The 26,535-nt window shown below is 35.2% G+C and overlaps 1 protein-coding gene across 2 annotated transcripts in view; it reads left to right on the top strand.

Moving 5' to 3' along the window:
* The window catches only part of LOC106079810 (beta-1,3-glucosyltransferase-like), an 88,962-nt gene that overhangs the window by 23,743 nt on the left and 38,684 nt on the right, over nucleotides 1–26,535 (top strand). Inside the window, exon 13 of one of the 2 annotated variants that reach the window (XM_056006887.1) lies at nucleotides 11,625–14,802. The exons of the other annotated variant lie outside the window; for it this stretch is intronic. Within the exon in view, the coding sequence (XP_055862862.1) occupies nucleotides 11,625–11,671 (47 nt within the window). The 3' untranslated portion in view covers nucleotides 11,672–14,802. Of the gene's footprint in view, nucleotides 1–11,624; nucleotides 14,803–26,535 lie in introns of those variants that run through there. 2 annotated transcript variants of the gene reach the window in all.

The following is a 26,535-nucleotide window of genomic DNA, read 5'->3' as shown; positions in this document are numbered from 1 at the left end:
TTTTACCAAGTCATATTCACAAAATAATTTTTTAGCCATTTTATGTTAATAGCTTTTGTACCACTTTTTTCCACATCAACAAGTAAACTTGAATGGTTTCATTTTATTTATACAAATTGTAGCAGACAAAATTGTAGATAGGAAAAGATGTTAGCAAGGCTATTTATAACTGACTTTCATGTTTCTGATTTAATTATAAAGTCACCTGTCTTGTTAATTTCTTTTTTAAATTTTAATTTATTAGCATCAACACTTCTTTAGGTGGGGAGCTATCTCCCTTTCCTTAGGGTTTAACTCATCAAAAGTATTTTCCACATTCTTCTATTACTTTCTTTCCCATTGGCAGTGCACTCCCATCATATAAATAAACTTAAGTAAGTTGTTTATCATAAAATGTATTTTGAACAGAATGAAAGGAAAAATGTATGCATATAATTTAATATAATTTTTATAAAACTAAAAATAATTTTGATTTAGCCTTATAAAAACAAATCACCTAAGTTTAAGAACTATGTTATGATTTAAATTGAATAGACCATATTTCCTCAAAACTTTATAACTAAGACATTTAAAAACACATAACATATAAATCTTAATCTTATTATGTTTTATCACTCAAAATCACACTAAAAAATGAGAACAACAACAAACTGGCTTTAACTTTTTCCATACTAGTATTTTAGGTAAAATAAGATAAGATAATTTTTATTAGTCCAACCAAATGAAAATTCTGTTTTGAGTACAGTGGATCTCCTCAGCATAACTAATGTATGTAACAGATGCATGTTTCTAAGTTGTATTTAAAGTATTTCTAAATACCTTGATAATTCTAGATGCGTGAGTACCTTCTAAGGTGTATTACAACAAACAGGTTAAAAGGCTCCATGACTAAGTTCACTCCAGATGACAATATAACAATCTTTAATGCAGAATGGGTCACAGTCGAGTTAGTCACTACAATGATGTTATCCTTTTGAGAGCTCAGCAATAACTCCTCTAAAAGACTACACTAATCTCTAACCCCAACTTCTTTGTCTTCACTATAAAATGTGCTTCACCGTCAGTCTACTATAATAGTGCATAACTTAACTAAGTGTAACAATAACAACATAGATGCAATAAGAACAATACTCACACATGAAACACATACACATACGAATTAGACTTCTATGTACTATTTAATGATGACAGATGACCATGTAACACTCTGACCAAAAGTGGGATGAAGGAGTTTTTAAACCTTCTTTTTTAGTCCTAATGGAAAGAAGACATGATTTAATGGGTGCAGGTTGTCTTTAAGAATTATGGCCGATACATCCTGCTTGGGAAAAGTTTACTTGAATTAATAATCTTTTCTGCATTCAGTGGATAAATTCCCGCGGCCCTGAAGCTGCTGGCAGCTATCTCGTGTGTGGCTACTTTTTTCCAGACTGGCTTCAGGACACCAGCAAACGATTCTAAGTTGATTCCTTCTCCACTGATGTCCCTGTGTTCTTTTATGGCATCTGCCCAGGCTGATTTCATGGCTCTGAAAAAAGCCTGATCCAAAGGTTGGATTAAGTGGCTTGCATGAGGCAGTAGGCAGTACAGAATTATTTGGTTTTCTGAACATAAGATGCTTGTTTCTAGTACGGACGTGTGGCTAGTGTGATCATCAACTAATAAAAGAATGGGTTTGGGTAAATCTTTTGTAAACGGAATAAAAATTTCTTTCATCCAGGTGAAAAAAATAGCCGCTGTGATCCAGCCATTGCTGGAGACTTGTAAGATAGCCTCAGGGAAGTCCTGGAGTAGGTTGGTTCTAGGGATTCGTTTGTTGGGGTAGATTAGAAGGGGGGGGGGGAGTGTACTGCCCTGCTGCATTATTACATGCAAGCACAGTGACTTGTGTTTTATTGTTGGCAGTGACATTATATACATGTTTAGCGCCTTTACATGCAACCACCTTCCTGGCTTTTGCATCAAATGCGAACCTAGACTTATCAGCATTGTAAATTCTTTGTGGGTCACTGAATATGGTGGGATCGATTTTATCAATACTTTCTTTCAAATTTCTAAACCAAACTTCAATATTATGCGAGGAAATGATGGCCCGTTCCTTCCCAAGAGACATTGGGGATCTTGTTGTCAGTTCCGAATGCCTCTTAAAAAACAAGTATAGCCACTGCCTAGTTGGTCGAGAAACATTTTCTGATAAACCAGGGTGCCTAGAAGCTATCATAGCTCTTGCAGTTTCACAGACTTTGTTGTTCGTTTTTCCAAATCAATTTTCTGCCATAGTTATCAGCCATTTGGCAAGTTTTTCTTCCTCAACTTTGGTCAATAAATTTTTTGAGGAGACTATTGGCCTTCTCCCAGAAAGTTTGTCATACAGCGTTGTGGTAGGAACTCCAAATTGAGAAGATGCTTGCCTTATTGTCATCCTCTTTGCTTTAATTTCTTCTAAAGCAGCATTGATGACTTCTGGGTCATGCTGTTTTCTTACACTTTTTGAGGCCATTCTAAAGAATATCTTGGATAATATTTAGTAGACAGAGCTAGTGTGACTTTATAATAAACTGTACGAGACGTCTATAATCTTTCTGAAACACTTGCGAATCTAAAATGTGAAAAAAAAATAAATGCGCATATTTAGATGCGTATATAGATCTATTTCTTATTCTTGTTTAAGCATTATATCACAATTAATTAGTAGCTCTAAAATCATATCAAAGAAATGCAGATGTCAAAATTATCTTTAATTAATGGGACACTTGAGTTTATTATACAGCCAATTGTACTCTTGTTCGCAATGCTTACTATATGTAATTAAGAAATCTTTGTGAACAAAACCATTTATTCTATTTGAATTTCATGCATATTGTAATTAAAGATTTACACACGTTTCCCTATCAATTTAAAAGCCAAATATACAATTCTCATTTGGTTGAAGCTTTATCTGACTTTAAAATTGGACTAACACCTGGCATAGTCACCGTCTTCCGGAAACCTAAAAATAATGAAAATTGCTTACCTGTACAACTTGACCAAAAAAAGAATCGGGAAATCACACACAAAAAGGAAAACAAGCGTGACGGAAGTGTAGATTTTTGGAGCCTGCGCAGTTAGGACTAAATAGTCTCGCAATAAATACAAAAATTAATTAGTTATGGATAATATTACAGTGACTTGTGCGCAGTGCTTACAGCGTCGCAATCGGTGATTTACTCTATTTATGTGAGAGAAAAATTATGTCCAAATATTCAATATATGCCATAATACTTTGCACTTGTTATATCATGCCATCAAAAAATTGTGAGACTAATATATGGTCTCAAGTGAGTTTACAATATTCGAAAAAAGTATTTGTCTGTGTAGAGTGTAGACAATGCTCATAAGTTGTCAACATTATTTACAAAAGCAAGTGTTTTATCTTTACACAAAATGTTTAAAGTAAATACTTAATTTATCACTAGAATGATTATAATGTGCATTCAATTTATCAACAGAATGCACACAGCATGTACACATTTTTTTACAGAATGAGCAGCCATGATAAATGCTCGTGTATGTATTTAGTTTATCCCACCTGATCACATGATCAAATGAAAAATATATTGACAATGTCATTTCAAGTAAATCGATGCAAATAAAATATCAATCATAAATATTAACGTTGTCTCAATGACTTGCATAGGGAAAATAATGTTTTAACAATGCTACTCTCAACAAAATCATAAAAGTCAAAGAAGTATATTCCTCATAAAACATCATAATCATCATATTTCTTATAAATCATCAAAGTCATAAGCATATTACTAATAAAGCATGAAGGTCGTAATCATGATATTCATTTGGCTCATATGTCTTACTGTGAGCTCAAGTAACTTTAATCAGTTTACATTACACAATATCAAATATATTACTTCGAGCCATTAATAGTGCTCCAATAGTCTTCATTAATCAAATACAATGTTCTTTTAAAAAAATCAGTGTTTACATCACAGATCATCAAATATATTGCTTTCAGCCATTAATAATGCTCCAATAGTTTTCTCATATGAAATACAATCTTCTCCTAAAAAAATCAGTGTTATAGAGTTGTTATAGTTGCTAGGGCAACTAATGCTAGTTTCCCATCTGTTTGAGGTATTTCTGTTGTATCTGTGGCGTTGGTAGCCATCATGTCTGAACTGTCTCTGATAGTTCTGAAAGTTGTAGTTTTCGTTGTTAGTGTTGTATTGCCTTCTTCTGTCATTAGGACTGTAGCTTTGTGTTGATCTATTAGGGTTACTGTAATATTGTCTTCTGTTATGGGTTAGGGCTGTATCTTTGGTTTACTCTAGTGTTTCTTCTGTTGTCGTATCTATTGTACTGATATGTGCTACTTCTATATCAGAAATTACTTCTGTTGTCTGTTTTACACTGGCTCTTTATATGGCCACTTCTGCCGCAATTAAAGCAGGTTTTATTATTGTTGCTGTACTTGAACTTGTTTGCATCTTTGGTGTTGTTAATGGTGGCAGCTACTTGGGGAAGGTCTCTTCTGTCGATGTTGTGGTTAGGATGGCTGTCTTTAAATAGGTTCAGGTTTGTTATGAGCTCCGTTTCATTTCTAATCTTTTTTTTCTTTTAGGAACGTAAAAACATTGTCTGTAACGTTCAACAGCACACTATCGATCAAAAACATATCAATAATTTCATCTGGTTTCGTCATATCACAGTTGGAACTGTTTTAGGTCCGCCCGCGTACACCCATGGCTCTAAGCTTAAGAGGCCTTGCTTCCACACCCGGTTATAAGCCAGTTTTAGGTCAATAAAAACTGTGTATGTGCTCTTGGACCTCTGGAACCCATCGGCCACCCCCTGCATGAATACCGTGACCTGGTCGATCGGGCTCAAGCCTGCCCTACAGCTAGCCTGCTCTGGCGCTAGGATACCGGCACTCAAAACTCCACACGAGTCGCTCGCTGACCATCCGTTCTACTATCTTGCCGATAGTGGAGGTCAGGGATATGGGTCTGTAGGACTCCACGTTAGTCGCATCTTTGCCCTTTTTTAGTATTGGAACAATGGTAGCACAGCGCCAGGCCCTGGGTAGTCTGGACTCAAGGAGCTTGTCTTTCACAATACCCCCGAGGTGTTTTACCATCTCAGGAATAACCTTGTCTGGCTCCGGTTCTTTTCTGTTTATACACTTAGCTATCGCTCTGTCCAGCTCAGCACGGCAGAAGGGCGCATTGCACGTGTCCAGGTCTTCCGACCCATCCGACTCCCTCTCGAGTCTCTTACGCTCCTTGTTGAGGGCTATAGATGTGGCTGACTTCTTTTCGGACTTGCTTATCGAAGCGAAATATTTGTTAAGCAAGTCGGCCATTTTTTTATCTTTTGCCACTCGATCCCCACTGGGTGACAATAATGGGGTGGCTGTACGCGCCGAATCTTTGGCCTCAAGATTACGAAGAAGACGCCAGGCTTTGGAAATATCCCGAAGATCCAGCCCAGCACAGGTATCCCTCCAGTGGTCCGCCCGTACACGTTGGGCCACCTCGCTGGCCTTCCGGCATAATGCGTTGAACTCCCTGCGGCATTCAGGAGTCCCCTTTTTTGTGCTCTGTGCCTTGCCCGTTTCCTGGCCCCGACTATTCGACCTAATTCTCGGGACCAGGTGGGTCTATGCGTATGCCGGGATAGGTCTGCGGAATATACTTCCTAGTCGCACCCAAAATCGCTGCAGTGATTTCGCCGTATTTTGTGTCGACTGTCCCTTCCTCCATCGCGATACTCGACAGGGCGGAGTCGACAGCCGCCCCGTATGCTGGCCAGTCAGCCTTAGTGTAGCTCCATTTCTTGGGCCGTTTAGTGGCTACACCCCTGGCTTCTGAGAGAGCAATACTGATTTCTATGGGTTTATGATCGCTTCCAACATCCTCAAGCACTTTAATTGTGGTTTTCCCCTCTAGATCGGCGGAGATTAGAGTTAAATCAGGTCTCGAGAGAGACCCGCTGCCAGTGTGTAATTGGGTTGGCGGGCTGTGTTTATTCTACATGCAGAATAGGTTCGTAGTGTTGAGAATTTCTTGGACTTTTTGGCGCGAGGAGTCGGTTGCGTCATAGCCCCATGCAGGAGACTTGGCATTTAGGTCCCCAGCTAATAGAGTTTTAGTGAGAATATTCTTATTGCCGAGGTAAATGGCAAGTTCGTGTTTTGGCGGATTATAGCAGTTAATGACCGTAAGTTTTCTACTAGCTTTGAATATATCAAGCGAGATGGCGTCGGTTCGCCTGCTTTGAGGGCCAGGATTTTGAGAAACTGTCAATACGTTAAACTCTCCAGAGTAGATTACAAAAAACTTCCGCATCTCAGGGGGTAACACTGTACAGAATAATACAGAATAACTACTAGAAATACATGTCTCAAAAAGACCACTGGCATCAACTGCCCAAAAGTAACTACTTAACTGAAATCACTACTCAACTTTCTAAATCGCTACTGTCCGTCCCGGACCAAAAGATACTACTTGACTGCCCTGTCCAAAGGATACCACTAGACTGACTTGACTAAACTAAAAGTCAATTTTAATCATTCTATTTCCTGTTTCTATATCAGGAGTTCCACATGTCTTTTAACCTCTTAATCCGTTAACCCGAGGTGAACATTTAATCAGGCAATGTCAACTGAGACTATGACACAACTGACATTGAAAATATCCATTCAAGTGCACATAATAAGAAATTTATTGTCCAAATTGAATCCAAAGACCTTTTTTTAAAAAATTTTTATCCATTTATTTATAGAACACCATAGAAGAAACAGCAATAAACACAAAAAATAGTAAGCTGGAACTAATAATCCAATGTCACTACTTAAACGAAAAAGCCCATAAAAAAAGCAACACACTTGTAACATAAAACTTTTACCCTAAAACTAGTCCAACTGTACAGCATATATATATATAAATATATTGTATTTTCTTCTTAAGTTCTTCATGTACTTAGTATATAAATATACCTTCTAGCTGCGATATTCATGGAAGCAGTCAATATGAATGTGTGGGTTTGACTCCCATCCAGCGCAAACATAAACCATTCTCCCCAACCTATAGTGTTTACATACTCTGTCTTTCTTTATAGTTATAGGTCTCCATTCTCTGAAAATGGATCTTTTTCTAGCAGGGTAGTTCAATTTAATCCTATGGTCAGCAAAGCTTTTTATTGTGCCAAAAAAGACTATCAACAATGTGATTGTCAATTAAACAACAACATTCCAGCTCATTAGATGCAGTGCAGACTAAGTCCAGGTTGACACAAATATTTCTTGGTGGAACTAATCTGACATTGTTCTGTTTCAGTGCCTAGATCTAGAGTAGACCTCTATCTGATTGGATTTAGTTCTAGATGATGTAGAGACAGGTAAATTAGTTCTAGATCTACATTGAACTTAAGCTGGGGGTGGGGCAGCTTCATCTGCTGAACTTCATCATTACTAGACCTATCCTTAGGTCTAGATCTATATAATCTATAAATTAATTTACCAGATCTAGATCTAGATCTATATGATTAGATTTAGAATCAATATCACCATCAGATACAACAAAATCACAAAATCTGAATTATTATACTTCCTGATCAAAGAAATATTTAGATATACAAAGATTAGATAGCCCTGGTTGAGGTTCCATGTTAAAAAAACGTGCACACAGAAAAAATAAATGTAATCTCTTTCAAAACTTCGTACAAAATAAAAACATGCTGAATGAAGGAAATTCCGAATGTTTAACAAAGAGAAATTATAAGCTAACTATAGGAGTTGGCTTGACAGATTTCAAATAGCCAGTTAAGCATTTTTTTCAACCACTTGATGGGTGTTCTCTCAGTAGCAGGTAGCAGTGGTCTCACTTGTCAAATTTGCTCATGTATCTATTTTATGTATGAACTATCGAAGGTTTGTCAATGATGTTTACTTTTCCGCTGCCCTCTTCAGCATCTGTAAAAATCTTTTTTTTTTTTCCTTTTTGTCATTGAATGCAACACAGAGCATGGATTTCTCTTTTTGAGGAACCATTTCATTTCCCTGTGTTGCAAAACCAAACTGACTACTTTTGGAAAACCAAGTATGTTTATGTTGAGAGGTATTGGCCCCAAAATATGACAATATATCAATAACATAGCCAGTTGCCGAATCACACAGCCAAAGGTTTAATATGATATTTTCTAGGCTTACTAAAGTGGCCTTAACCCTTCAAGTGCTCAGCTATTTTATAGAGAGTGCATTGAAAAGTGGGATTAAAATTCTTGTGTTTACAAACATTGGATACCCACTTGCTTATTTTTCTTTTAGTAGCTAAACTATGCATAGTAGCCTATTGAACCTATACATTTTTGAAAAGCTAATTGAATAAGGAATTTAAGTCCAGACAATTAACATATATTTATAAAAAAATAAATAATTATTTTAAAAAATAATACAAACCATTTTTTAAAAAAGCACAATAAAAATTTAATCCGTGAGAATCACAACTAATAAAACTTTAAAAAAACCACCACATTTAGAAAATTTTAAGAAAAATATATATACACACATATATACAAGAGTTGTAAAAGTAGAAAGAATGATTATTTACAACTGTCTGTGATATTTAGCAAAACACTCAGGACACAGTCCAACTTTGCATCCTGTGCACTCCCACCCAGTTCTGACACGAGTTGGATGACCAGCAACACACTGTCGTTTTTTACCCACTGGCAGTTTGCTCAGATCATGTCCATCAAGTGGATGACCTGCTACAGTCTGGGTTAGTGGTGTTGGACCCATTCTTGCAGCCTCCATCTCTGTTCTAGTGCGTTTTCTACGTATCACTTTTTGGGGTACAAAGTTTGATGTCATGCTCTCTAGTGCAGACACGATGAAATTGTACCTTGAGAGCTTTGGTCTGTCTGATGTGTTGCTATGGTATATTATATAGCTATTTAGAATAGCTCTTCCAAATAGGGAAAAAAAAAATTTATTTGTCCATTTCAAGCTTCGGCGCTCAGCCATATACATGTAAAGTTTTTCGTCGCCCAAGTCAACACCACCCATGGCCTGGTTATAGGCATGAATCACAGCAGGTCTTGTTACAGGTTGTTTCCTGCTGTTTACTGTATCAATGAGACCAGCTTTACTAGCAGTAGACAGCAAGATTGGCTTTCTGCTATTATCCTGGTAAGCCAAGCAAAGCAGATTACCTTTTCTGGCTGCGATGAGCTCCTTGTTTTTTCAATTTTGTTTTGACACAAACATCTGGTAGCCCTTTTCTGTTAGATCTAACAGTTCCTGTAGCTGTAGTGTTTTCAGTGAAAAGTTCTTCCAATAATTCAATGGAGGTAAAAAAATTGTCTATCCCCAAATGGTGTCCTCTGTTTAACAGACCGGCTGCAGTCATAAGCCTAATAATAAGCTCATGTGTATATGACCTGCCATTGCCGATTCTTCTTCCTTGACTGCCATCATATATTTCAAACTGGCAAAGATAGCCATTAGCACTGTCTGACAAACACCACATCTTAATGCCGAATCTGGCATGCCTCTTGTTAGGCATAAACTGGCGGATATGAGGGGTTTTTCCTTTGAACCCAATCATACTTTCATCAATGCTGACATTTTGAGTGGGGTGGTAAAAGTATTTGAATTTAGCATTGAAATGCTTTATAAGTTCTTGGACCTTGAAAAGCTTGAAACCAATATCATTTCTATCTGGTTACAGCGTGTTGTCAGCGAAGTGAAGAAATTTTAGAATAATCTGATAGCGATCTCGGTTCATATGAACAGGGAACCAAGGTGTTTCTTGGCTCAGATTGCAGGAGTCCCAATATGCGTTGTAGTTGGGCTTTTTATTTAATCCCATGTTCATTGTCACACCTAAAAATGCCCTAAACTCTTCATTTGAGATAGGTGTCCACTTGTGGACACGAGATCTTGGCCTGGTTTCCAGGTTTTCGTGGTTATCTTCGATGAACTGCCTGGCGTATTTATTGGTTTCGTTGACAACCAAATTGACAATGTCATCTGTCAAAAAAAGGTTGACATGGTCCACAGGCTTTGCATCTGGAGCTGGTGCATGTTTTGGGCCTGGGTGGGCTGTAAATAAAACTGGCCTGGGACCACAATCATGATCAACAGGTCTCCATTCTTCAGCAGAGGGTGTAAAAGATTCTGCCTCATCTGATTCTGAAGAGAAAGAAAAAAAATTATCATAAGATATAGATCTAGACTAATTATACTGAAATTATTATATTACAGATTGACTTAGGACCTAGATTGTCCTAGATAGATCTATTAGATCAATATTAGTAATATCATATTTTAAATTAAAGCTTACTAATTTTCAAATATTGATATAATCTAATAATGTAAACAAACAATTTGAGGTGCCACGCCCTTTTTAGTTACTTTTGGTCACCCCAAATTAAAATAATCTATGGATAAAAACATTTGTTTAAAAAAAAAAAAGATCGATACACGTGAAGGATATTGCCTATATTTAGACCTAGACCTAATTAACCGTATAATTTGTACTTACCAGATAAATCTGCATCTAAATCAGAATCCATAAATTCCTCATCAGTTAGGTTGTCCTTATTCAGATTTGGAAAATCAACTTCACTGTCACTACTCATTTTTGATTGATTAAAAACGTATAGAAAGAAATTAACTTGGCGTCCTTTGCAAATTCAAAGTCGGAAGTGAAGGAAGTAAACGGATATGTACGGTTTTGCAACTAATTACCGAGATAATACGAAAGAAACGACCGTACATAAACGAAGCCACGATCGTGGCCTCACGCCTTATAATTTCTGTTTACATCAAGCCACGATCGTGGCCCCACGCATTTTGAGGGTTAAACTGCTTGTATTGCCACCTGCCTCTAAACCCAATAACCATCTCATCAATGCTGAGATAGTAAAAGGGGTAGAAACATTTTCTAAATGTATCCATTAATAAATGTATGAACGGCTCTATTTTTCCCTTTTCCCATCTCATGCTCAAACTCCTCTTTCTTAGCTCTCTCATAATCTGCCACATACCTTGCTAAGATCTCACCATCATATCCAGAGCATGCCCATCACTGATGAACTGGGCAGTTAAAGTCTACCTAGTCTCCATTTTATACACTATTCTAAATTTAAGCAGAAATACTGTCCCACTGAAATACTCTAGCACCACAAAATAAATGAATTTAGGCATGCTATGGGTCAATAAACTATAATTATCTACTTAAACTGCAATAGGACCGAACTGAAATCATGGGCCAAGGACTTTCCGTTTAGTAGCCCAGAAGAGAATAGCCACAGACAGCCAAAGCCACTAGAGCAGACTGACGGTTCTAACTTCAGGGCGTTTGTGGTACACCAGCAAACAAGACACAGTTTCAGGCCAATTCTGTTGACAGACACTTGATCATCCCACACGTTGCCGCTCAGTCAGAGGATTCAGGCGTTGGTGACAATAAATAAAAACAAGTTACAATAGTGCCAAATATTTACTAGCATGCTCTTAATTTATTTTAAAAAATAATCTCATCAGGGAAAATGCAGTATTTTATTTATTGTCAGCTGTTATTCTAACCAGTTTGTTTTCAATGTTATGTTCAACTCATTTTCAGGGAATTCCATTGCTTGCCTACTTTCTTCAAACTTCAGGACAGCTTAAACCCCTAAATGAAATACGTGATTTAAACTGATTTTTTCTGTTCTAAATTATTTAGAGTGATTTAAATGATTGAAAAAAAAAATATTTTGCCTACAAATTTGAATATATTTATGAAGAAAATATTTTTTTTAATGTAATTTGAGGCGAAAAAAAAACACCCAAAAATATGTAATTTTTGTACACAGTATCTCAAAAACTACCAAAGATATTCAAATAAAACTTTGCACATTTATAGTTTATTATATCTAAATCTATGTAAACTAGAAAAAAAAAGATTGCTGCAAAAAAAAAAAATAAAAACAAATTAATTTTACAAGTTTGCATTGGACTTTTTCTTAAAAAAAGAGGGGGTAGGGAAAAGAAAAATTTTGTTGGGAAAGAAGTATTATAGATCTATAGAAATAACTAGTTTACAGAGATCTACATATATTCCTGCAGCTGTGTGCCAAATTTCATAGATACATCAATAACTTTTAGAGATATGATGTACGAGAGTAATTGTTTTTGAAAATGAGTATTTAAAGGAAATGATAAAAATGTGATTTAAAAAGCTGACAATTCTAGGAAATGTTATTTTAATGATTTCCTGCTACATAATAATCATCATTAAGGTCTCTAGTATTGGTTTTGTTTCTTCTTATTTTATTTTCTGGTACATTTAAGTTTTTTTCAGCTCTCGTAATATTTGCAATATTTTTAAACACAGAATGACCAAAATAATTACATTTAAGGCTTACAATGTTGAAAATGTGTATTTAACCAGTTTGCCTTTATTTAAATACAATAAGGGGTCGTTCTAAATGACGTCACGCAAAAAATGACCTTTTTTTTACCCCCCCCCCCTCCCCCTTCTTGTCACAAAGTATCATAAATTCTCAGCCCCTCCCCCTCCCCCCTCTGCATCACGTCACAAAATAATTATTTCAATTATCATTTTAATAACTTTCCAGTCATTCTTTTCATTCACTACTAGGTAGCCAAAACCAAAGTAGCCCATTTGTAAGGTTTCATGTTTTAGTCAAAATTTGACCACTGCACACCTCTCAAACATATCTAACAATAGGTTAGATAGTTGTAAAATAAAATACACATTGTCTAAATTTCCACCTTCCAGTTTAGAAATTGGTGCTGTGAATTGGTGCAAATAAATAACCAAATATTTCTTTAGATATGATGTCAGTAGTACTGGTGTGCTGCACAATTTATAGTTCTTAAAGTAAGTAGAATTTGAAACATACAGGAGGTTCTCTGGTTACATCAATCTCAAGTTACAATGTTTTATGGCTACGCCACATGTCTTCTATACTATATTGATTATAAAAAGCCTTGTTTTGTATTCACATTCCCCTGTTTCTCCAGCACCTTCTGCAGCTTCCTCCTCCCAATAGACATGTTCTTTTTTATATCTGTTTTAGTTCATAAATAATTATTGTGGATATTTCCTGATTTTTTGTTGGTAATTATGCAGGGTACTGTGTTAAGATTACAATTACAGTATTGACATACAGTATGTGCATATTTTCTAACTTACACCGAAAATCAGTTTACCGCACTACTTAGGAACGGATCAACATCATATCCGAGGACCCCTTTGTTAATTTTCATTTTACTTTGTCGTTTAATGTTGTTTTTTTATCAATAAAATTTAATGCTTTCATAATTTTATTACACATTAATGTTTTTAAAATCTATTAAATGTATGCCAAATACAGAAATTCATTGTTTGGCATTGCACCATATTTCACAAATCCACTACCAAACTTTATAGTGTTAATAATGTTTTCTACTCCTTCACTGTTAGTGCAGGGGTCTTGAAGTTTTCTTCTATAATTCTCGACGTCCTTCACAAGAACACATTTGTTCAGTTTTTGTGAAATGATTTGTCTCAATTCTGAATGTGGTATTTTGGTGTCAACCATCAAATCCACAGTTTCGTGTGGCTTTTTTTTTCCTATTTACTGGATATACAAGTGCAGTCTGAAAATAATTTAAAAATTGTATATAGCTATTGGAAATCAATATTGACAGGTGAAAATTCATGAGAGATAATTGTTAGGAGTAAATATGCTTTTTAATAACTTACCAAATGATCTGTGAGATGATTTTCATGTGACAGTATTGCCTTTGTGATAACGAATTGGTAGCCAGTAACATCTGAATGCCTATCACTGAATGAATCAATGCTGGACATCATGTTTACATGACCTAAAAAAATTTATTATAATGTCAATATTATATATGTTGTTTTTTTTTTAATCTATCTACTTTGTCAATATTTTGATTTGAGAGATGGGGAGGACTGGGGGGTGGTTCAATAATAAAATTGCAATGAATACCATTATGGAAAAAAAAAAAAATCCCAGTCTTTACCAAGTTTCAAACCTGGTACTGCCCCTACAACATATCTTTCCAAAATATTTTTTACTTTTGTTATAAAATATTAAAATAAATAACCTTCGATTCTGCCGGACACCTTTACTTGATGTTGGTTTTGCGGCTCTGCCTTGTTTGCATACTAATTTTAGCCACTCATACTGGATAGACACTTTAGCTGGATGTCCATTGATAAGCTAAAAAAAAATAAAAAAATATTAAGATTTAGCACTTATAAATTATTTGTAGGGAAAGTAATTCTCTTTTTAGTAGTCATATTAAATTTAAGAGATGTATACTAATTATAAAACATTCTAAACTTAAGGAGAGGTTCATCTTGATCAGAAATTTATCAAAACTAGTTGGTTGGTACGGTAACTCAGCCTGATAAAAAAACAACTTAGAAAATTGTGTGTCTTTTTTGTAGTTGCCATGGTAAAGGCCGCCATCTTTTTTTGTTTATGATTTGAAAAATGGTGAGACTTTTGAACAAATTGAAAAAAGACTCTTTTTTTTTCCTTTTGCAGTAGGAAACATGATTCTATAATGTAACACTTCAACATTTATTACAATTCTTTTTTTTTTTAGCGATTTCAGACAATAAGATGAACATCATGAAATGTTTTTAAACAATTTCTCTGTTAAAGTACTAACATATATCTTTTTGTTTCAACTTTCATGCAAATATCTTAAATGGTTGTAAAGTTTTATCAATTTTAGTTTTGGTATTTTCAGAAAAATATTATTTTAAGAAAAATTGATTTTAAAAAAATTATTTGTCAAACTATGTAAAATGTAAAATAACACTGTACACTTACATACATATAGTCTAATAATGTTCAAAATTTGGCATCATTTCATCAGTTAGATTTTAAGTTATACTACTTTTAAGATGACTATATAAATCAAAAGCAACATGACCAAAAAAAAAAGCTAAAAATTCAAAATTTACACCATGGATTTAAAACTTTCCAGAATAATAGCAAATTCCTTATGTTTCTATCAACTGAAATTCTATGTGTGCTTTAGCTTCTTTTCTCAACAAGAGTTATCTTATAACAACTTTTTAAAATTTCATTTTTCTGAAATCTTGATAATCCAAGTGGATTGCTATTCTTACTGACTAATAATTAAAAAAAAACTTTTAATTACACCGGCAAAAGAAAAACAAAAATTAAGTTCTCCTCAGCAGCTAAAATAGAAAAGCGTGCTTTCTCTGGATTAGTAAATCTAGATTTGGTCCAAAAGTTTCTTATTCATGAGCAAATCGAAATATTCGTATTTGAGTTGCGCCAAGTATACATCTCGTTGTATAATTTGCTTGTTCTGATAGCCTGTAAATTGAGTAGTGCTCTTCTCAAATTACTTTTATATCTCCTAAAGATTTAAATCTACACACCCTGTTAAAAGATTTAGATAACAGTGTGGTGTAGTGCAGTTAAACTTGTCGATGAATATCTTCCAGAATATTTCAGCGAAATGCGTTGCTATCATTGCTTGAATCCTAAAAAATATAGGAAAAAAAATGTATAAAAAAATATTATAAACTTCTGTTGCTTAATAAATGGAGAGAGTTAAAAAAATCTCTCTGTTTATTTATTTCCAACTAGGCCTACGTATTTATTTCCATTACATAGTTACTTTATATTTTTTAAAATACAGACATACTTCAAAAAGGGAAGATATACTAACATTAAACATCACAAAATAAAATAAATTTAATGAAAAGAAATAAAAAGCTGAGCTTTAATGAAATGGTTTTAGCATCTAAAGATCTATAGTAAGTCTAGTTACTAGTAAATCATAGTAAAATCAACTACATACCTTTTTAGAGCTACCAGTAACAAACAAAACATGCTGTTCTTTCCCTTGATTTTCCTTCTGGAAATATTGTCTTTGTAACTTCAGGGCGAGGCAAGTATTGTTCATTGTTTATATTATATTCCTGGAGGGTTTTCTCATCTCCTCCATTGGGAATTTTAGCTTTGTCCTAATATTAGTTGTGTCCGAGTGCCCATAGTTTTTCATTAAATTAGGGATTTGTCCTATATTCTCGAGATTGAAGTCTACTGCGCTTTGTGTTGCGGTAATTGATCCAAAGTCACTTTATTTTGTCTCAGTATTCAGTTTGTATTAGACAATTCCAATTGTTGAATTATTAAGTTTAGCCTCAAGATTCCTTTCCCTCTCTCCTTCACTCTTCTCATTGTCTCTTTTGGTACCAGTTGGTTTAGTTTTGGGGTGCAAACATTGTTTAAAAAAACACTTTAAAAAAAAAAATCTGTTGTTTTAGTCTTTTCACAGTTGCAAGGTGTCGTCTATGTGATTGCATACTATCTTTAAATTGTTTTTGCTTTTGTCAATTTCAAGGGGCACAACTGTATACCTATTCATTCCCCACTAAGTATCCGGACTCTGGTTACAGACACAGTCATATTGTTAGGGTTAGATTATAAAAATAATTTAGAAATCTAATCTATTTGAGTTTTGTTACTAGGAATAGTTATGGGTTACAGAATCTCAACAAAAACATTGGCACTATTAAAGCCATTTAATTTTGGTTATTGGTGTACATTTGGTTAATTTGTATATTACTGTTATTGATAACTATGACAAAGAAAACGCACATTTTTTTCTTTATATGCTGTGACAGGTGGTGAAATGTGACGTGTGTTTGGCGCGTTTAATGTCTAGGGGATGATTATTTTTGAAAGCTATCACACACCAACCTATCAGCATATGAATCGGGAGCAGACACGCAACGAGACAAGCAATGAAAGATAGATACAAATAGTTAAAAATGAAGAATATTTATTTACATAAATATACATATAAGAATAAAAAGGGGGAGGGTTTGCATCTATCTCTGAATAATACTATGTTTAATCATCACTCTTGCACCTAATAAGAGAGTATGTCACCTTGTCCTCTGACTTAGCTGGTTTTCCTGTTGATATCGCAGCTGGCTGTGTCCTGGCTTGAGGTTCTGCAGCTGGAGGTGGCGCTCTAGCGGATAGAGGGACGCTGGTGATATAGTTCTTGTGGCGTCTCAATCCCAAGTTCTAATATCTGTAGTGGGCACAGTAGGGCGGGTGGCCGGCTACTGTGGGCACAAGGTTACTGCTGGCAGAGCAGATCTGCCATGGGCAGTGTAGTTGACAGGATATGTCCAGTGAATTGCAGAGGGTTGGCGTAGCTATGACGTCTCACACAGATCTGGATCTATAGGGACGTCGCACCTAATAGCTTGACAGGTGGGCCGTCGAATAGGCGGGCAATGCCGATAGCGCCAAGTGGTAGAGTTGAGTAGATCTCAGTAGGCAAGTGCAGTGCTGAATAGCACTAAGCACATAAATAGTCAGGTAAATAGGCAAATAGATCATTGATCCAATGAATAGGTGATTAATCCAATAGATAAATAGATCGTTGATCCAATAAATAGGCAGACACCTGAAGGAGGTTGCGGATAAATAAAGACAAGTTAGGACATGTCTCTTATGCATCTTATCGATGCCCTCGACTGAGGTGCATTCATCAGATTGGTAAAATTGCTTTTGAGCACAAAAGGGGAGATGATGACAAATGGGATTTGGAATAATAGATGGCTGATAGTAGCAATATAAAGATGTACATAAAAGGGAAAGTAATAATATAAAATGTACATAGAAGGGGAAATAATAATCTCAAATAAACAACACAGGTGGATAGAGAAAGAAAAGGGGGGGGGGGGTTGAATTGGGCGGTGGTCAGCGACCCTGACGGTATGTTTACATATGACCGTCGATCGAGAACAATGGAGCGCGCTTGAATGGAGAGGGTGTCCGTTCAAGCGGCGCAACTCTCGTTAGGGTGAAATGGCTACAGGGGAGATAATTCAATACAGGGGAGATAACTCATATCTCCTTTCTAAGCGCAGTATTAGTGCGATAGTAAAATTATCAAGGCTGTCAACCGAGATAAAGGAAATAAAATAAGGTGTACAAATATATACATGGTTGCATCAATGATCAATTGAGCAACGTAGCATTAATAGATTAATGCAATACATAAAATATACATTAGCCATGTTCATGTTTTCTACTTACGACAGTGAGAAATACACAATGCACTAATTAAATATAAATGAAATAATAAACTACACATGATAAAATCCAATGGAAATATACACAGAGTAATTAAGATGGAACTTGTGATTAAGTTCGGCTTACCACCAGGTATTCCTCTAGGAGTAAGAATAAATGAAGCAGTCCAGACTCGATAGCTCAGCTTGAATGAGAAATGAAAGAGAGTCTGGCCTGATTTAATTTACCTTATATACAGGCCTGGAGAATGTGGGCGGAAACAGGAAATGTCCTAGGCTTAAGAATTATCTTACACGTGGGTGAAGTCCGACAAGAGTCGCACCTTGGAGTACCACGCGGTGGGTTGACCCGAGTAATCTCTTAGATCAAAGAGAGACATAGGAGAAAGGGGGGGGGGGAGTGACTTGCATTCCACACAAGGTGGTGCCCACTGCGGCTGTCAGACATCCTGCCGATAAGATCAAAGAGTCTGTGTGTATCTTTGCCCCGGTCAAGGGAAGATAAATCAAAAGACGTGGCCTAGCTATCTCCAATGTGGTCAACTAAGTCTAGCCTGGAGCGGAAAGGGTGGAGCGGGTGGAGAATTTAGGGGTAGGATGGGAAAATAATTAAAATAAAATAAATAAATAATGAAAAATAATAATTAATGCTGTGATAAATTTGAGTGACTCTGACAGCGAGTTTTTGACTTGTCACATATGCATATGCATATATTTCTTTGTTACAGTTTTTTCTTGCATACCCTATGTTTTAAATTTTTTTTTAAATTTTTCCTCTATTCAGTTTTTCTATTCTCTAATTAAAGTTCCTTTTGTTTAAATATATTATTTAAATTCTTATACATTGCAATTTCATTTACCTAATGTACATTTTACTTAATTTTTTTTATTTTTAGCAGCCCCAGAAAGGGGAAAAGATGCTTTTAGTTTTGTGTGGAATGTCTGTCCGTCCCTCCCCTTCCCTTCATAATTTTGTGATGCATTAGATTTTCATTGTTTTGTAGGTTAGTGATCTGTAAAAGAGGTGCATGTGGGTGCTGAAATAGTGGGGTGTGTTATTTTGGATAGGGAGAATTTTGTTGAGTCTTAAACCGAAATTGTATAAGGTTAAGGTAATCCCTATGGTTTTGGCATATTGTCAGAGCTTGACCATGGACAAAGTCTATTAGTATCTCAGACCATTCTTCTTCTGGCATGTTGAATGTGGACATTTTTGCTTCATACCTTTTCAGGAAGTCCCCAATATCATCTTTTTGCTCATCAAAGCTTTGTATTTTTCTTTTTAACCATGTTTGAGAATTAGGGTTGTCTTTCTGTATGGTAGAGTTGTTTGAATTTTTTATATTGTTTCCTTGTGTTGTCTGTGCAGTTTGAGCTCTGGCTTGTGCTGCATCCAATCTCATCTTCTCCATTTTTTTTTTCTACTGTCTTTAGAAATATTCTTAAGAATATTAATAATTACACTATTGTAAGCCATTTTATCTTCAACTTTTAGCCAGGCATAGTAAAAAACTGTTAGAGGTTCCAGGTTATCAACAAGATCTACTGAACAATCCAATACAGATAGCAACCTATGTGGAACTCTTTCCTTTGGTCTGTATTACTTTTTACCTAATGATAATGATATGTCTTCTAAGAAAGAATTGAGGTCACTACCAAAATTGAAATCAGTGTGAAGAGCATCAAGTAGATTTTCTACAAATTTATCAAAATGTTGACGACAAAACATTTTCACAATATTGTGGACAAACATCATTATCAATATGTAAAAGTTTTGGAGCAATGGTCTTTAGCTTAGTTAAAAAAACCTTGTTTACATCCAGTCATGTAGCTAGCTGCGTCAGTAAGACATGAAACTAAATTACTAACTGGAATGTCATCTTTAGTGAACTGCTGCATAACAGCATTGTAAACAGTGGTTGCATTTACTGTAGTACCCGTCATTTTCCGATACACAATTTTACACATAAAAATAACTGTAGAAAAAAAAGAATGTAGTGTTTTTAAACAATTTATTAACCAGATCATTTGTCAAATTTAACTATATAACTTCATGTCTTCTTTAACAAAGTGTCTCTTGCAAATCTTTGTATTTGGTTTTGGGTTGACCAATGGCTATGATTCGGACCTCCTCTTTTCACGGCTCTAATCCATGTTTGTGGTATTTCATCATCTTTTGGGAACGCGTGTCCACCAGAGACATCACAAAAAGGCACACAGCAATGTGTTGGCATAATAATTATGACAAAGTGTACTTTAAATGATGTACTTTAAAATATCTGACTGATCTATATATCATGTAGTCATGTGAAACGCTGTACTCATCCTTAATCTTAATATTGCCATTATTATAAGATCTATAATCAATAATAATCTATATTGTTGTATTGCTTTACATCATCTTTTTTATAGTTGAAGAGATAAAGTCATATAAGCATGGTGCCGTTTTCTATTTTCTGTGAATGTATGAATGAATTTAAACTTGTTTTAGATGAAGTTCAATAATTATAGTTGCTTTGAAAAATTGATCTCACACATGCCATGGAATGGGCTTTGTCATAATAGTCATATATCTAGAATCTAGTTAGAATCTGTAATCTATATGATCATATATTCAAGTTGAATTCGAATCAAATACTTACTATTGAAACTGTAGATCTAAACCTACTTCTAGATCTAGATTAGAAATAAAGTAGAAATAGAATATAAGATAATTAGAATTTACTCTTGATCTAGACAAAGTCTAAAGTCACTAGATGTGTTGTTTTCAGTTGTTTTTTTTTCGGTAATAGCTTGATGTATGCAAGATTAAAGTCTATAGGTGTCTGTCCTGTTTCTAACATGTCGTTGTATAGTTTTAGTAGTAGGAGTCCTATTTGGGGGGAAAAAAGTTTAATAGAATTCATGTCAAACCGTCTGGGCCAGGAGATTTGTTATTTTGTGTTGTGTCTAAAGCAGCCCTCAGCTCCTCTAATGTAAAGGGTATATGTCTTTTGTTTTTTTCCGTTGGAGGTATTGTTTTACAGTGTTTTAGAAGTATGTTTTGTGCGTCTATATCTGCGTATTCTCCTTATACATGCTGACGAAATGTTTTGTAAAAATTTCTATTATTTTGTCACTCTCCTGTATTTTGTTCTCGTCTTTGTCTGTTAGGTTGGTTATCATTCTAATTTTTTTGCGTATTTTGTTCTACCGCCAAGTAAACTTTATTTTGCCCTTCTGTCATATGGGTAGGCCTACCTTTGCACCTGATTTCGGCCCCTCTATATTTGTGGTTGTATATCTCTTCAAGTTGAGTGATTGGTTTCTTTTTTGTCTATTTCATCTTTCGTTTGAGTTAGCAGATTTTTTATTGTTTTCTTCATTTTCCCCTCTTTGTTTGTTTAATTCTTTCTAAAATTTTAACTTTTTGTTTAAATGAATTTTTAATTATTGTCCACGTCTTAGTTAATTTGCATTCGTTTTCTAACATGACTTGTGCTGTTGCTAGAGGGAGTTGGTTTATTAATCTTTTGATTAGTGGGTTTTCTAATAGGTTGTTATTTAATTTCCAATGGGATTCTTTTTTTTTCCCTTTTTATATTTTTCCCCCTAGTCCCAGAATTACACCTTTATGGTCGGAGGTTTCTCTTAAATGTGTCGCGTTAAATATTTCGGTGTCGGTGGGTGTATAAAAACGGTCAATTCTGGTTTCCACCGGGTATGGAGCTGTGGTTCGACTCTCTGGCCATCCCGAAAGAGCGGTGCGTATCCTACGGTGGTGGGGGTGGGGGTGAGAAGGTGTGAATAGGGTGCCGAGTCTATTGTGTCGTTGGTCACCCGTGCAGCGGTCAATAATTAAACGTAGCCCTAGAGAAGCTAGTTTATGTCTCTGGCAGCCAGTTCAATTCAAAGACATGACACATAGTTCAAAGTAAACCTTTCTGTAAGTCACAGTCCACTAGAACGAAATATTACGTTGACCATTCACAATGTAGTGTCCAAAAGTTACGATAAGATTAGATAATTTTTTTTATCCAATGTAATGGAAATTCAGTTTGACTACAATTGACAAGCTCAGCGAAACTACTGTACAAAAACAATATTGATTAAAAATTCGAATATTCACACACGAAAACACACTTTCACAACCAGCGCTGTACAAGGTTAAGTTCATTATGTGCAAGTCCTAATAATATTGTTTCCGATGCCAAGTTTCACTGTTCATTTTCAACCACATGCATCACTGAAGAGCATCAGGACATTTTCCTATTATTGATACAAACAACAAAACAGTCTTTAACAACTAATTACAATGTTCAAACAGTGATACTTGAGGCACCCATTAATTTCCAACCTATAAATAGATTCAAGTTTATTTCTTCCTTTGCTTACCATTTCCTCTCTGGAATCTAAAATATACAAATCCAATGATCGTTGCGATGATACACACAAATAAAATAACATACTTCTGCTCATACTTACTTTCCAGTCAACTTTGCTTTTATTAATACGTATTGTCTTCGCTTTAAATTATAATCTTTCAAATTAGTTCACTTTCTCATAAATACATTGTCATAAGTGTCAGGTTATAGAATACACAATCAACAGCATAACATATACAACTTATTTAAGATCTCCACATGTTCACTTCAATGTATAATTAAACTAATGCAAGTATGTTTATATATATATTGTTATTCAATCAAGACACGCATAACACAAGAGTAAGATTTAAAGTTAACACGTTAGAAAAGTAATTCAACAGTAATATTTATTTACAAAATAATACATAATGCTAATTTAATATAATAATATAATAATAATATACAGATCATACACATCCTTTAAAAGTTAAAGCATTAAAGCACAGCAAAATAAAATGAATGTATATGACAAGATCTAAGTTTCAACAGAATTTATTAGTTGATTGTTACATTAAAGATGAGTTATATTTCAGAAAAATAAGTTTTTCAGCATTGTCTGTTAAAAGGTTTGTACGATAGTCATTGATAATTCGTCCAGCGACGCTGAACAGTCTCTCCGATGGCACACTGGTTGGAGCTGGTGCTAGATAGATTTGAGCAACCTTTGCTAATCCAGGATCTAAGTTTCAACAGAATTTATTAGTTGATTGTTACATTAAAGATGAGTTATATTTCAGAAAAATAAGTTTTTCAGCATTGTCTGTTAAAAGGTTTGTACGATAGTCATTGATAATTCGTCCAGCGACGCTGAACAGTCTCTCCGATGGCACACTGGTTGGAGCTGGTGCTAGATAGATTTGAGCAACCTTTGCTAATCCAGGATCTAAGTTTCAACAGAATTTATTAGTTGATTGTTACATTAAAGATGAGTTATATTTCAGAAAAATAAGTTTTTCAGCATTGTCTGTTAAAAGGTTTGTACGATAGTCATTGATAATTCGTCCAGCGACGCTGAACAGTCTCTCCGATGGCACACTGGTTGGAGCTGGTGCTAGATAGATTTGAGCAACCTTTGCTAATCCAGGAAATCTACTGGTATTGACCTTCCACCATAAAATTGTATCATCTTTTTGATGAATCAGTGGCTCACTCAGGTATTTGGACAGCTCTACATTAATCATATCTCGCTGACTTTGTGCTTTGCCGACCGTTGGTACACTAGCTTCTTCTTGTGCCACCAATTGATCGAAACAGTCCCCAAAACTGGGTTCAGCTAACCTTTTTTGTTGACGGTTCAACTGCTTCAGGGGTGTGTCCTGTAGTTCAGCGCCCTAATTGACATTTCTCTCCAAGTAAACAAATTTAGTGTCATCATCTAGTGACCTTTAGACAGTGTCAATATGTCTTAACAATTTGAGTTAACCCATTCTGGCTTAAGAATGGTCAATGTTAATCAATACATTAAGTGTCATAGAATAAACAAATAAGAAGTTGGGGGTGTTGAGAGTGAGTCTGTTGAGCCCTCCCTTTAAAGATACCAGTGGTCAGTGTCTTCTGTGCCAATATACACATATCCTTTCTATTTGTATCTACATTAAAATTAGTTCCTATCTATTAAATATAATAATTATTAATAATATACTCTTGGTTCTAGGGTTGCAAAAAGTCACTCTTGTAGGTATGTTTTATGTCCAGCCTCATAATTGACATTTACCTCCAAGTTAGCAATCTTGGTAACAGTGTAGAGGCTTGGTTTGTTGTCCAGCCCTCTAATTGAGACTTAACCAAAAGTAAACAAACTTATTACCCGGTCAACAGTGTAAAGGGTGTGGCTTGTGGTCCAGACCCTTGATTGACAACTTATCGACATCGTTTATCAGCGTCGACTACCTTTATATTGTTTGCCTTTCGCCTGTGTTGTTTCGATATTTAAGTGTTACCTCCGTTTGACCTATCTGGAAAAGACTTAGCGCGGAGGTGTCTAACAATATTAATAGAAATATAGGTACTACGCTGTTGTTTTTACTATCCGGTTTACTATTCGGCCGAAGCCGAATATTGAAAAATGACCGAATATTCGGCAGAAGCCGGAGCGACTATCCGGTGCACCCCTAATTTGTACCTCTGTGTGTATGTTTCTGGTTTCTAATTTTACTAGCGTATCTATGTTTACAGAGCATTCTCGCCCATTCCTGTTTATTTTGTATACTTCGTTATTTACTTTATCTATTATTTGTGTTGATGCCTGTTTAGTAGTTAGTATCGTCTGTTTGACTTCGACAGAAGTATTCTGGAGATGTCTGGGTTTCTTATGCCGGTGTATTTCAATGTGACTAAGCAACGGGTCAGATGACACACACGATTAACAAGTATAGAAACGAAATCCAAAACCGTCGATAAAATATGTCCTACCCTTGAAATCCTATTACCAACTGATTTTCTCTCTAAGTAGTCTCTAACCCAACTAAGTCATAGCGTCACTAGTCGCGTTCAAAATCCCCCCCCCCCCCCCCCTGTTTGGAAAAAAAAATATGTCTATTTTTTTTTCTATTACTGAACTAAACTACTGTCAAGTCTTTACAAGGGCATTTCATTAATAGGGGAAAGACATTACAAACATAATACAAGGCATCCAGACATCTTGACAGTTCCTTTGATTTCACTTCAAGACAAGAGTTCTAACAGTTTCCAAAGTCCATATGTATGCCTCTCACAGTTCACCATAGTTCATAGTATATAGTAATGTGACACTCTGTAAACACTCAGTTCATTATAGTCTATATGGAATGGCAATGTGGCATTCTGTAGGCAACAGTCGATGTCGATAAATAACGTCTTACCCTTAAGAAATCCTATCACCAACTGATTTTCTAGTGGATTTATCTATTACTTTCAATATGTATTTCTTTCTTTTACTGCTTGCTCTAAGTGCTCCCTATAGCTGCAGCAATGTTGTCCCCAAAAATACAATGGTTTATCTGATTTTTGAAATGGTGCTTCTGGAATAGTTTTCTGCCTTGCACATCGTGTGCAGCTGTTATATAATTTTTAATCTGTTTTCTCATTTTGGGCAAACAAAATGTTCAGCTATTTTAGCATAAGTCTTTTTCTTACCTAAATGGCCATATGTTGGATCATCATGTGCCATGTTCACATTTTTTGCTTCTAGTGTTTGGGGTATTATGATTTAAATGTTTGTACAGTTGACTTTTTATTACACCTAACTGCTAAATCATTAATGATTAAATGATGATTATTTTTGGTTGATGTGATTGTAAATTTTGTTTAGTAGGTCTGTGATAATGGGATCTTCTTTTTGCATTTTAATTCAAACATTTCTAGAAACACCTACTTCATTTAATAGAAGTGTTGGAAACTCTATTTCAGGTACAATAGTTTTATTTTGTGCCCTGGTTTGTACCATAAGTACTTCTCTTTGTTGTTAAGATGACTGACATATTTCTTTTCTTTTTTTCCACCCAGGACATAATTTAGTTACATCTTTAACACCTTTCATATTCACACTCATAATTTACATGCGAAAAGTTAAAATCAGATTGTTTCTATTTAATGATCTGATTGCCAGGGGAACAAAAGAGTGTTTGTGTTTGTCTTTGCTATCGGTGTCTTGTATCTTTTTTGTGGTGGTAAAATCACAAAATCCTGACCCAAAGAGTGATTCTTTATTTCGAGGATCTTATTAGCTTTATTATAGATTTTTGTCTCACACAGCTGCCCAAATGGGGTTTGTTTTTTGCCAATGATTTACCAGCAGCATTTAGGATTCTATAAAGTTTATTTTTATTTTTAATACTCAGATTGCCATACCAAGCAGTGATACTAAAACTTAAAATATTGCAAATGTCAGCGTGGTAAAACATATCCAAGGCCTTTTCACTAACATTAAACGAGGACAGTTTTCTCAGTAATCGTAATCTTTGCTGCCCTTTTTTTGCTGATATAATCGGTATTCGCAGTAAAATTTAGTTTATTGTTTAGGATAG

Source organism: Biomphalaria glabrata, chromosome 12 (assembly GCF_947242115.1).
Source record: "Biomphalaria glabrata chromosome 12, xgBioGlab47.1, whole genome shotgun sequence".
NCBI classification, from domain to species: Eukaryota; Metazoa; Mollusca; class Gastropoda; family Planorbidae; genus Biomphalaria; species Biomphalaria glabrata.
The sequence above is the reverse complement of the archived record's forward strand: the minus strand, read 5'-3'. Positions and strand labels throughout refer to the sequence as shown.